The sequence below is a fragment of the Cibotium barometz genome, chromosome 2, assembly GCF_041138505.1.
Source record: "Cibotium barometz isolate CiBa-2024 chromosome 2, ASM4113850v1, whole genome shotgun sequence".
Classification (NCBI taxonomy): Eukaryota; Viridiplantae; Streptophyta; class Polypodiopsida; order Cyatheales; family Cibotiaceae; genus Cibotium; species Cibotium barometz.
The window spans coordinates 14047306-14060931 of record NC_141047.1 but is presented as its reverse complement, the minus strand read 5'-3'; the positions used below and the strand labels follow the sequence as shown (position 1 = coordinate 14060931).

The 13626-nt window shown below is 46.8% G+C and overlaps 1 protein-coding gene across 1 annotated transcript in view; it reads left to right on the top strand.

Moving 5' to 3' along the window:
- The window catches only part of LOC147640679 (protein ROOT INITIATION DEFECTIVE 3-like), a gene marked incomplete at its 5' end in the record, with an annotated part of 107263 nt that overhangs the window by 28393 nt on the left and 65244 nt on the right, over positions 1-13626 (top strand). The window contains one exon of the mRNA XM_086814125.1: positions 10143-10276. Within this exon, the coding sequence (XP_086670251.1) occupies positions 10143-10276 (134 nt within the window). The remainder of the gene's footprint in view (positions 1-10142; positions 10277-13626) is intronic.

Genomic DNA, 13626 nt, shown 5'->3' with positions numbered 1-13626 from the left:
AGAGATTGGTGAGAACGTCAACCTAGTTAGCTCAGCTCGTGGCTCGGTGGGGACAGCCAAGATTGTGGGTTTGCCCACGGCTGTCATGGTTGGGTGGTGAGTCAGGCCTGCACCCCCTTCTTGTTTATTTGTTTGTTTGCAGGTTTCGAGTCTCGAACCGGGAGCGTTCTACAAGGAGATCCTTTGGGGATTTGATAGGGAAGGACAGCAAGAGGGCATGGAAGATGTTTCAGGAGAGAGATAGCTCGGTACTCCGATTACTGCACCTGAGGCACGGCATACTTATGCTAGAGCGCTATATGATGCACCAGGACAGCCCCCCACCCCCCCTCCACTGGGAGCTAGACTGGCTAGCAGTACCTTTTTTACTATGCGGATGGTGCTAGATGCCATAGACAGGTTACAGAATGGAAAGGTACAGGATCATGATGGGCTAGTTGGAGAGCACTTCTCATATGCACGAGACACTTTGGCTCCGCTCATCGTACATGTGTTTAATCGTGCCGTTTGTGAGGGTTTCCCGACAAGTTGGACAGAGCATATCATTGTACCATTGTTTTATAGTGGGACCAGGCAACTACAGGACGATCATGATTGGTCATTACTTGGCCAAACTATATGGCTCTATATTGGAGTCGGAGCTGAGCCGATGGGCAGAGAGGCATGGTCATCGAGCACATGGACAGGCTGGCTTCAGGAGAGGATTTACTACCTTGGATCACATACTGACACTTCAGGCACTTATTGAAGAGGGCAGGCATAGAAGAGAAGGATATACTGCTGCTTTGTGGACTTCCACAAAGCCTTCGATAGTGTACCATGTGCCAAGCTTATGCATAGATTGCATGACATTGAGGTACCCGAGGATATGCAGTGGGGTATATATGCTTTCGTATGAGTCTGTGAGTGACAGGCAGAGTCCGAGCTCCAGGCAGACTATCTGATAGGGTGATCAACACGATAGGGGTGAAGCAGGGATGCCCGCTATCGCCCACCCTCTTTGGACAGTACATTGATGCGGTCTCTGATTATGTAGACAGATTGGGAGGCCCAGGGGCATGCCTGGCAGGGGTGTTGATACCCGTCTTGTTATATGCTGATGATATTGTTCTAATCTCAGACTCTCCGGAGGGATTACAGAGACACGTGGATGCATTACAGGCTTTCTGTGCGGATAGATATCTGACAGTGAACCTTGGGAAAACCAAGGTTATGGTGTTTAACACCACACATGCATGGGTGACCAGATCAGAGTCTTAGTTCACTTTCTGAGGGGAGCCGGTAGAGTGCATCACGTCATATGTCTACTTGGGAGTTACTTTCAGAGGACCGCATTTCTCCCTGAAGGAGGCAGCAGCAGCTAGATTAGCTCGAGGGCATGCAGCCTTGGGGGCACTTGAGAGGCAGTGTGCACACATACAGTTTCAGGAGCCACACACCAAATTATGGCTATTTGACACGCTTGTCACACCGACCCTCCTGTACGGAGCTCCAATTTGGGGGCCTAGTATACATCACAGATCTCAGAGAGGGACAGATGAGGGATGGAGGCAAATGGAGAGACCATTGATTATGATGATTGGTCGCATGATTCGGAGCAAATCAGCAGTACCACATGAGATTGTTCAGGCTGAGCTGGGTGCCCCACCAGTAGTAACCAAGGCCCTATTTCAGGCAGTTACCTTTTAACAGCGGCTATGGGAGCTCTCTCAGCAAAGGTACTCCCGATTGGCATTGACCTCATCCATACAGTTGGCAGAGGATGGAGATACTCATTGCTGGTACGCTCAGATGAGATCATGGTTTGACCTACATGGTTTGCGGATAGAGGCACTACCATCCTTGCGGTACAGTTTGGATTGTCCATTTTTGGATCTCACCCGCTCAGAGCAAAACCGCGTGATTAGGATGGATATCATTAGAGTGGACACAAAGAGGACATGGACTAGCCCCCTTGAGCCCTTAGGCATGAAAATGGCTCTTGTAACCATTTTCTACACCTCTCACCAGATGATTTTATCACCCCCCCGGCGTACATGGATGTACACCTATCACATGGGATACATTGTGCCGTTGGACAGATCCGGACCTCATCACACCAGCTGCGGATTGAGACAGGGCGATATATGCATTAGATCTTGGATGACCGCATTTGTCAGCTATGCTACCAGGCGGTAGAGACAGAGGAACACTACATTTGCCGATGTACAGTCTATTATGAGATCCGAGGGAGATATCATTGCCTCTTCCGAGAGGGTTTTGGGCCGTTACGCAGGGTCATGGAGTTTGAGGATCAGAGATGCCTGGGATTGTTTCTGCTTGAGCTCAGGAGACATAGAGAGACCCTCTTGGTGGCAGACAGGAGGCCGAGCCATGATGTACCTAGACAGAGGACCCTAACAGATTTTTTCGACACCGGCACCAGCAACCCAGCCCACACACCTCCTGATACCTCCTCCATTGGGCCATCAGGGCACCGACCACGCTCCCAGGGAGTCACCACTGATAGAGCAGTTATCTTATGTCGTGCTCGTCGGCCACGCCCACCGGGATCCCGACCACGGCATCCTCACCATCGCCAGATCAGAGCCATTATTTCTCGGGATCGGAGGTGCCTACCTTGCTTCTACGACCTCTCCATTCTAGACAGCCCCATGGCGGAGATACTTGATCTAAGGAGAGGGCAACACTTCAACTGATCAGCATACGTGGATCTACTTGATATACATTTTTCAGTATTTTCCAGTTTTTTCTACTCAGGATCATCTCGGAGTCTTACAGTTCTGTTCTTATAACTGTAGGACAATCAGTTTATTGTATTTTTTAGTTTCATTTAGTTGTTCTCTTTGATGAGACACCAACTGCAGATGTTCTCTCAGTTGTGGTCTCATAGGCCATTATGGCCTCTTAGAGACATTAATATATCATTTCATTTCATTTCATTTCTCTCACTCTCTCTCTCCTGTGTTTCCACTTTCCCTTCTTCCGTTGCACATTCTATCATGGTATCAGAGCGCTCGTGATTTTCAGCGTTGGATGCTCCCTCCTCTACCTCTTCATATCTGCGTTTTTCCGCCCATGGACACATCTGCGTTTTTGTGTTCATGCGTTGAAGCTTGCGTTTCTTCAAGGGCTGATTGATACCCATTCAGTGGGCTGCAGTTTCCTCTCTTCAGGGCGTCAGTTTGCAGCTTCTTGGCAGCCTGACAAGGGTGTTTTTTTCGGACAGCATACCTGTCCTTCTTGGTGGCACCTTCCAGGGGTTCACAAGTGTTTTTTTTTCAGGACTGGACAGCAACATAGCTGTCCCAAACAGGCTGCATTTTTTGGCATGTGTGGGCTTGCTTTCCCAGCCCTGATCTTGGAGCTCTTTGGGCTCCTTTTTGCCTATCCTTTCTGGTTATCTTGTGCCATCCATCCCACCCCGTGATTGTTCTCTGTAGCAGTTCTTGATCTGAGGCTTCATCGTTTCTATATTCAGCCTATTCTACAGCCCCTTATACCTCTGCATTTTCAGATTTGCAGCCATGGTTGCTGCGTTTTTCTGAACCGATCTTGCTGGTAGCTCTACCTTCACTTGGGCTTCATCTGTTGAACCCGAAGGTACCTTCTCTTCAACGTTTTTCCTCATAGGAGGTGTGGACACTGGTTGACCTGAATTTTCAGGTTTGTAGCCCTTGTTTGGCTACGTTTTCTTCTCTTGTGGACACAGATCACTTGCAGAGGGGGTTTCTTGTTTGGATTGTGGCTTTGGAGGCAGTTTGATACTTGAGGAGGATTCTGAATTTCAGATTTCAGTCAGCGTTTTGCTGATTTTGGAGCATCTATACCTGTGTTTTGTTCCTGGCCTACACAGTTTCCTGGTTTCTACATGCTCCTTGCCTTCTGTTGGCAGTGGAGTGATATTTTTGCTGGATAGCAGTGTTTTGGCTGCGTTTTGCTTCCCATAGAAGTTTTCTACACTCAGAAGGGGTCTTTTTCCAGCTACCTCACTTGAGGATCAGTTTCGGGAGCTGTGTTGTATCTGTGGAGACTTTCTTCTTTGACATGAGTTTACAGTTATTTGGAGGAGAGAAGTGATCTTTTCCGAGATCCTGAGCAGAGTTTATTTTGTTCGAGTTTGTGTTCTTTGCAGTATTTGACAAGGAGGGTGTTTTGCTCTTTGCGGTGTGATCCTTTCACATGGATCTTTTATTTGTTGCTGATTCTTGGGATCTGGTTCTACTTCTGGAACAGTCTTCTGCTATCTGTGATGCTTTTGAGGACTTTGTTACCACTGCAGTTTATATTCCTGCTTCCCTTCCTCATTGTGAGGAGTCTATCCCTGCATCTCTTTATGATGCTTCTGATGCCCCTTCCCCTGCCAGCTCTGCAGGCTTGTTGTTTTGGAGGATGGTTTTTTGGATTGGACCCAGTGGGATTCTTTGGATCTGTGGTTGCTAACCGTGCTTGGGGCACAGTGGTACTTCCACAGTTTTTTGGATTTGGATCAGAATCAGGTTGGGCTTGTACCAGTCCGACGATTTCTTTTTTCGGAGAGGGATGTGGAGTCCTTTCATCTTGCGATTCCCACCTCAGTGGTGTGTACTTATGTACAGCATTGGGCAACTCATGTTATGGAGTTTGAGCAGATGGACCTATCTTTTCTACAGAGTCTTTACATCTTGCCATGCCGACCTTTTCAGAGGATACTCTTATATAGCATTTGGCTACTCTTGGTACAGAGTTGGAGTAGATTGACTCTATTTTTGAGGATTTCAGTGAGGAGCAACTTGCTTGTCCTTGGATTGATTATATACAAGATCTGATCTTGGTTGGTTATGAGGTTTTTCATACCTTCTCCAGGCTGGATACACGACATTCGACTTCGGGGAGTGTTCTTACACTTGGGTTTGGAACCATTATTTGGAGGAGCACGTCGCAGCCTATATGGTTGTTTTCTTCCAGAGGAGCGGTGTACTTGGCAGCTTGTTATGTTGCTTTTGTAGCTAAGTTGCTGAGGAGATTGCTTGCACAGCTTTCTTGGTACCTGTTTCTGCAGTCTTTCATCTTTGATCGAGGACGGCGTCTCTGGCTTCTTGGAGTTCACTCAGCATCCGGTCCTGAGAGGGGGTGTTAGACATCATCCCCTACTTGTTGGCTTCCTATTTGGTGTCCTATTTTAGCCTCTAGGGATGACCATGTTAGTCAGAGGGGCTGGTCACGTCTCACATATATTTTACCCATATTTATTCCCCATTTCTGGTCGTGGGTATTTTTCATAGTCGTGGAGGTACTTTTAGCTCTAGTTGGCTGCCTTCATGTAGGTGTATATATAGCCGGCATGCCTCCCTCATATTTCATTGCTTGCCTAGCTTGTCTAGCTGCAGTCCCTCACATACGAGGTTCTCCCCTCTTGCTCGGGACATGTATTCCTTTTGGTGATGATATTGAGAGCAGGTTCTCACCTGTGTTCCCTCTCCATCTCTCTCTCACTCTCTCTCTCCTGTGTTTTCACTTTCCCTTCTTCCGCTGCACATTCTATCACGAGGTGCGGAGCATTGTCATTGCCATACCCCCCTTCTATAGGGTTCTGTTCATGACCGACATGGAGGGCGCTACCTTGGGCCTCTTGGCCCACTTCATGCGAGAGGCCACCGTTGAGTTGCGCGCTTGTTCTTCCCTTGATGACGACAAGGGCGAAGATCTTTTGCACATTGTGGATAGGAGATGGAGGTGGATGCGGTGACCTATCCATGGTCTTGCCTCCTTGCTACATCCGGCCTACAAATCATCCACCCTCTTCACCGACATTGAGTTGCTAGAGGGATGCTTTCTTGCCTAAGGCACTGCCAGAGGAGTTCCATGGGAAATTCTTGGAGGAGCTCATTAGCTACAATGACCAGAGGGGGGGAGTTGCACTTGCATCACCGGATACTTGGAAAGGGGAGTAGCTTGTGAAATCCCTTTTTTGGTGGGAGATATTTGGCTACACGCTTAGCCTCCTCCAAAAGGTGGCTTTGAGACTCTTGGCTCAAGATTGTGGTTCGGGTGCATGTGAGAGGAATTGGAGCACCTACTCTCTCATACACACGAAGCTCCGCAATCGCTTGAGCACACAACAGTTAGCGGCTAGTGTATTGCCGCACTAACTTGCGCATGCTGTGTGCTATGCACAAGATGGACTCGGCTAGACCATAGTAACATAAAAACCCGTTTTTCCCTCACGAAACGTTTCTGACATGAAACGTTTTGAAACAAAGTGAACCTTGCCCATCGAAACTGTGTTTCGCCCAAATGTAAAGTGAGGTAAAAAAAACGGGTAGAAGGATTTTTTTTTGCAAATGCAATTTCTATCGTCTGTTCCGTCCTTGTTTGCTGCCCATTTGCCACTTCACGCATCCAACGCTTCTTCTCGGCCGCAACCCATTGCTCCGCCTCTTCTCCCCGTCCACTCCTTTTGGCTCCTTCACTTCTTCTCCTCCATGCCTCCTGTTCCTCTTCCCTTTTCCTCTCTCTCTATTCTCCTCCACGGTCCACCCCTCATCATCTTCCCTCCTCCTCTTTCCTCCTCCTCTTTCTCTCCTTTTCTTATCTTCCAACTTTCTCTCCTTTTCTTTTACCTCCGTATTCCCTTCCAACTTATTTCTTTCCCCCTCTCTTTCTCTCCTTTTCTTGCCCAAATTTTGAAAATACCAAAAAACCTACTCCCAAAATCATGAATTTCATACCCACTAGTCCCGAAAAATGCATCTTTATCTTTCTGTTGGCTATGTTATAAATTTGGTATGTGTAAATAAGAAGTGTCATTTTGAAACCTATGTGTTTCGTCCAAAACAGACGAAACGAAACAAAACAAAACCTTCGAAATGATGAAATGACAGAACGGATGAAACGTTTCATGTTACTATGGGCTAGACAGGTATAATTCACAACTAATGACCACTTAAAAGTCAAAATTTTAGTTGTAAACTTCTAACTTTTTGCTTTTTGAGTTTTATTTGACAATAACTATGTGTCAATGCACATTATCGCTTGTAGGTCAATGTGGACAAGTTCAAGCTCACACGTGACTCTCTCAAGAGTGTCCACAAGGAGGTAGATGAGGAGGAGAGATTGTATGCGGAGGTCTATGTGGAGCTTAAGGAGTTTGATTGAGGAGTTTCTCGTACTCGTCGTGGGCGTGCAACAACTCGGCCTAGTAGCAGAGGAGTGCAAGTAGGCACTCGCGGATGCGCCTTTCATCCCGGCTCGAGTAGCGCAATGCAAACCTACACACGATGAGGTTCCGGTAGTTCTTCCTCCGCTCCTGCAAATTAGGACGCTCCGATTTCCTTGTCACAGGGCATTAGAGAGTCCGAGTTTGATGACGAGGGCAACATCCTTAGCGAAGGTGACTTCCGCGAGTGATCCGATGGACACTCTTCTGATGGAGATGATCCTAGAGGGAGCTCTAATTTTAATAGTGATCACTTCTCCATCTGGATTCTAGTCCCAAGCCTCTAGCCTCTCTTTTTTGTACACCAGTTCTTTTACTTTTTACGACTACCTGTGCCTAGAGCGTCTCGCATTGTATGACTTAGCCAAAGCCATAGTTGGGGGATCCATAGACATTTTATTTCCTCCAGGAGCATCACCTTTCAGAGGGGCGCACCCGCCGATGTGGGAAGATTCTTCCAGGCCACTTTCTGGTCCCCATCCTTCGGCCCCTCGGGGACGTAGGGAGGTGTATTTCTGTCAGTGAGTAGCTTTTGCCAGCAGTGACAGGCTCATGAGTCATAGTCCTAGGGCGTGCAGAGTGGATTACCATTTTGATCGAAGAGGATAGCGTTGGCTTCCTCAATGTTTATGTTTCGAACGCCACTGTAGGTAGAGCCCTCTTTTGGAGAATAGTCCTGCTAGGCCCTCCCTCAGGCTGACTTTTGGTGCTTGGACGGTGACTTTAACATGATAGAGGCAACGGAGGACGGACTTGGAGGAGGCACAGCCACAGTCTCAGGCCTCTGAGGACACCTCGTCTCTAAAAGCATGTCCTTCACCTTCTTGATGTCAATATTGTCGACATTCAGTTGTCGTGGCTCTATGGGATTGCCTCTCTGCTCAATTAGAGAGAGGTTACAATGGCAATAGACCAACCGTTTTAACTGAGTAGTGGATAGCTTGTTTCTCTTCTTCGTATGGAAGAGAGCCCATGTGCTCCAGTTCCTCTCACATAGGCCGGAGCTGTAGTTTTGTAAGAGGACTCCAAGTGCAAGGCGTTTCTCTCAATAAGAGAACATGAAACGTTGTAAGTACGGTGTACATCTCAAATGTAAACACTTGAGTCTTGAGAAGGGACACTCACCAGTAGAGGGGTACCAATTCCATAGCATCTTGCCTATGCACACACAATATGACCCATTGTTAGTGATGATCTGCACAACATTCTACACATGGGCCTGAGCTGCAGTTTTGTGAGAGCACTCGAAGTGCAAGGCGTTTCTCTCAATAAGAGAACATGAAGCGTTGTAAGTACAATGTACATCTCAAATGTAAAAACTTGAGTCTTGAGGAGGGACACTCACCAGAAGAGGGGTACCAATCCCATAGCATCTTGCCTATGCACACAGAGTTTGACCCATTGTCAGTGATGATCTGCACAACATTCTTATACTTCATGATTGGACAATCTTTGAGGTAAAGTTCACACTTTTTGTATTCTTGTCTTTACTTGTTTTGTTTTAGTGAATTAGTCATTTAAAGTCTGTTTTTGCTAATTAGTTATAAAAAATTTATTTAGCTTGTTTGTTAGAAATTCTTTTGTTGTGGTTCAATAAAGAATTTGTATGTGTGTATGTGGGCGTGTATGATTTAGTTATGTATTTGTCTATTTTTGCAAGTTATTATTACTATTATTATTATTTTCTTCTCGGGTGTCTCTATGAAGCTTTTTTTTTTAATTTTTAATTTTTTAAAAATTTTTGTTTGTTTTTGGTGATTCTCTTCTTTCTTTTAAAATTATTCGTAAGTTCAGATTCATTTGGCCTTATGACGGTATGTATATATATATATATATATATATATACAACATTCTGTGGGCCAATCTCTAGCACACTGCCTCACAGAGATGCCTCCAAATAAATGCACCTATGACCAATGTCCCTGCTATAGAGGCATTGATAGCGTGCAAAAACATAGTGCCCTTGCAAGAGGACATCAAAATGTTGTACACATTTCTCTTTCTAATGCCTGACCAGCCATCGCATTAGATAGTGCTGCCATATTTAGCCGACTGCCCCTTCAATGCCACCATCTCTAACTCCACATGTTCTTTCTCTTTCCTCAATTGGGTTGTGCATAAGGACTCATAAGAGGGGCCCTTGCACTTATATCCAATGCGGGAATTGCCCTTATTGCCTTCGGTCTTAGTGGTCTCTTTTAGAGCTTGCTTTTGAATTCCTGCTCTTATGCTTGCTCTCTTTAAGCTGTGGCTACCACCGCTAGGGGCAACCAACAAGATGTCATTTGAGCTCGAGGAGTAGAGATAGACCCAACTCCAGTGTCCATACCATGAGGCATAATATGTTTGTTTTATTTGCAGCAATCACCAATGCTGGTTAACTCTGGTCAACTTTAGTCAAAACTGCTCCAAAACAGTTAAGTACGCTAGTAATTGTCGAAGTGTGATCGACTGTAGTCAAAACTGGTTCAAAACAATAAAAAACAACCATTCGTATGAAAAATAACCCTGACTGTTACATTTGCGTGTGTTGCTCATTATCTATTGACCTTGAAGTTTTATGTGACCCTGCTGGCTGCCTTGTTGCAAACCACAATCTACGTTGGTCACAATATCTGTGCGGGATCAGAACAAAAAGTAAATGCCATGTCTAAGTGGCATGGCTTGTGAGGTTGTCCATAGCTGTGGCAGGATTTTCTTAACCATAGTACATCATGTACTTCAAGAACAATGTCCACGATCCACCATACAGAGTGCTGCATTCATGCAGGTGGATATGGCTGTTTTACTAGCAGCATACCTAGTTCTGATGTTGGTGTCTACTATGAGCTCGAGTGGCAAGATGGAGAAAGGATTCTTGGCAACCGCATGTGACCTCCAGCTGCAATGCTTTTGCATAACTGTGTCCAGCGGATTGATTGAATATTATGTATTTTCTTTTCAGGTCTCAAGTGGGAGATTGCTGAGGGTTTGGGCTGCTCATTATAAGGCTGTAACATGCCTTGTTTTCTCAGATGACGAATCCTTACTTATATCTGGAGCTGATGATGGATATGTCAACGTGTGGCCACTCTTGAGGTATGCTGTTTATAAGGAATTCTCTTGCTAGAGAGAGAGAGAGAGAGAGAGACAGAGAGAGAGAGAGAGAGAGAGGGTCTTTGAGACCAAATGATGATAATATACTGCCATGGAAAGAAAAAGAACTGAGAAAAAAAAGCTGCCAATGCCTTTGGTATAAGTGCATGGTATTTTGTGTGTACACGTGTGTGTGTGTGTGTGTGTGAGAGAGAGAGAGAGAGAGAGAGAGAGAGAGAGAGAGAGAGAGAAAAGAAAGAAAGAAAGGAAGATATATCAAGCGTCTACTAAAGACCCAATGGGCCTATGAGACCAAAGTGATACAATAATGTCCATGGCATATCTCATCATGGAATGCAAAATAAAACAAAAAGAAAACATAAACATAGCTATCTCACTAGGGTGATACAAAATTGTCCATGGAAACTCATCATGGAATACTAAGAACATAGAAACATGAGCTCCGAGTGGATGGTATACCACTCTCCAAAATATCAAGCATGGGGCTAATGAGTATGGCCGAGAGGTCTCCCTCAACTATGTCACGTGGAAAGGTAGCTCGATGGCGGTGGAGCATGTCCTGGTGGATGTGGAGCTGATGAGGTGATCGTGGCCGACGGGGGGGGGGGGGGGGGGGGGTCGAGGGCGTCGGGCACGCTGGAGTGTAGAGGCTCGGTCCGAGGTAACTCCTCTCGAGCGAGGTAGGTCCAGAGCAACTTGTGGAGGGTCCACACGATCCACTATGTTGGTGTCCTCCACCTCTTGGCTGGGGCCGAGGCGCTCTCAAGAAGGTGTCCCTGTGTCTGTAGAGCTCAAACAGGAAGAGGCCCAGGCAACGCTGGTCTTGGAAGTCAATGATCCTGGAGAGTAGACTGAATCCCTCGCGAAATAGACAGTGAAACCTCCCACGGATCTCATAGTATATTGGGCGACGGCATACGTAATGCTCCTCCATCTCAACCTCTGTGTGGCATGGTCGGCAGATCCTCTCCTCTTTGGGTCTCCGTATGAGCTTCCCGGCTTTGAAGATGCGCTCAGCTCTACCTGTCTCCACTCTGAGGCGGTGGGATGAAACCCGTATCTGGCCAATCGCAATCCGCATGGCATGGGACATATGAACACTCAAGTAGCCCGACTGCTGGATGAATCCATCCTCAGTGTGTGTAAGGAAGTGATCTCGGTAGAAGTGCATCTTCGTGGGGAGCTTTGGAGGTGTGATCCATGTGCAATGTGTGTAGAGGCTGAGAAGATCTAACCGGATAACCCGGTTGGTATCCTCGTGAGATAGCTGAAGAAAAGGGGAGTCCAGATTGTACTGAAGGGGGGGTAGGCGGTCCATGCAGAGCCCATATACTGAGAACCAAGTGGAAACTAGTGCATACCATACTCCAGAGTGCCCTCAAGTGCTAGCTGTCTGGAGGACTTTAGGGCAAGCCGATATCTATGGGGATCCATGTGACTGATGCGATGGAGGTATGTGACTGATGCGATGGAGGTATGTGACTGTTTGGAAGAGTGCATCCACTACCATCGGGGCAGCAGCAAACTCTGCCTGGATAATATGATGTGGGACTGATGGTTTGTTGCGGATCATACGGGAGAACATCATGACCTGGGGCCTCTCAACTCGCTGTGCCAATCCTCATCGGATAAATCTGGCCCCCAGAAGGCTGCTCCATACATCAAGGCTGGTGTGACGAGGGTGTCAAAAAGCCATCCCTTTGTCTTGGGCTCCTGGAAATGTGCCTGGAAGCACTGTCGCTCAAGTAAGCTCAAGGCTGCATATCCCCGTGTCACTCTGGCATGTCCTGCTGGAACCATGGTAAAGTGTGGGCCACTAAAAGTGACACCAAGGTAGACATAGGATGAGATAATCTCCACAAGATCCCCTCTATATGTGAAGCTCAATCTGGATGTGAAGGGGCGAGAGGTATTGAAGACCATTACCATGGTTTTACCAAGGTTAACAGAGAGGTCCCGCTGAGTGCAAAAGTTATGTAAGGCATCCAACTGCCTGAAGCCCTTCGGCTGAGTCTGAGAGAAGGACGATGTCATCTACATAAAGTAGTATGGGGATCGATATGCTTGCCAGTGTGGGACCAGCCCTGTCTAATCCATCAATGAAGCTCGAAATCTCATCAATGTAGAGGCTGAAAAGAGTGGGTGATAGAGGGCAACCTTGTTTCACCCCAATAGTGCTGGAGATCTCCTGTGATGTACCTACTGGGGCTCTCACTCGTCCAGTGACGGACTCATAGAGGGCAATGATGCTCCAAACCATGTCAGACGGGACTCTGATCTCCTGTAGACGGTGTAGGAGGTGGGCTCGGGGTCACCTGTGGCATCATCTGACAAGGAGCCTGGTGAGTCTCCGAGTAGAAGACTATATCTCTATCTCTAAAGCTGTCCTCAAAGGCACCTACATCAAGTCTGAGGGATCCATTGCAGTTCCAGGCTGCCAGCTTTAATTTGGTCCCATAGGTCTCGCACCGTCATGTAGAGCGTCGCTCCACGATGACCACCCTCCCTTCTCTATAAAATGCTATCTTTCCCTTTTCTCTTGCCGCTCTAATCTCTGGCATAACTTCCTTCATATGTGCAAGCTGTGAAAGAGTAAGATCATCACCAAGAAAAATGCCTGTATTCTTTAAAGTGGGTCGTCTCTTCAAGAACTCCTCCTTCGCCTCAATAGAGGGGAAGCGAAGTATGAGAGCTCTCTCCTTTGATGTTTCCCCGTTGCCTCTGCTTTTTTTGCCCACTCTCCAAGCTTTTGCGTGTGTCGGACTGTCAATCCCCATCAACACCATAAGCTCTTTCACCTCCTCTTCAACTTTATCCCTGTCTTTAAGGCCGGTAATCCTCACATGCAAAGCACGTGTACGTCTTCGTTGTTCCTCTTCCAAAGTCATGTTAATGATTGTAGGTGTAGGGGTTGTTATCTCCTTACCTTTACCCTTCTTGGCGACCTCTATCCACTTCTCCGCTTCATCCATCTTCTTTTGCGTCTTGGTGATGACTTCCACCCATGAGGAAGTCTTTGCTTCATGTTGCTTCTCTTCTTCCTTAATTGCCCGTACTTGTTCTTTGATAACCTTGAGCTCTTCTATCATTGATGGCTGAATTTCACCTTCTTCAAGTCCACCATTTGCCTTGGCCTCTGCAAGCTCCCTCTGAAGAGCTGAAATTACGCCTTTGAGCGTGTTGACTTCCCCGTGAAGGTCTTTGACTTCCGCTAATAGGTCCTCCTTCTCCTCTTTCCACCGCTTACCCTCATTGAATAACATTTGGAGAAAGTTGGCTTTCTCCTTCCACCATTCCTCCATCTCTGCCTTCCATTCCTTCATTTCCTTTTC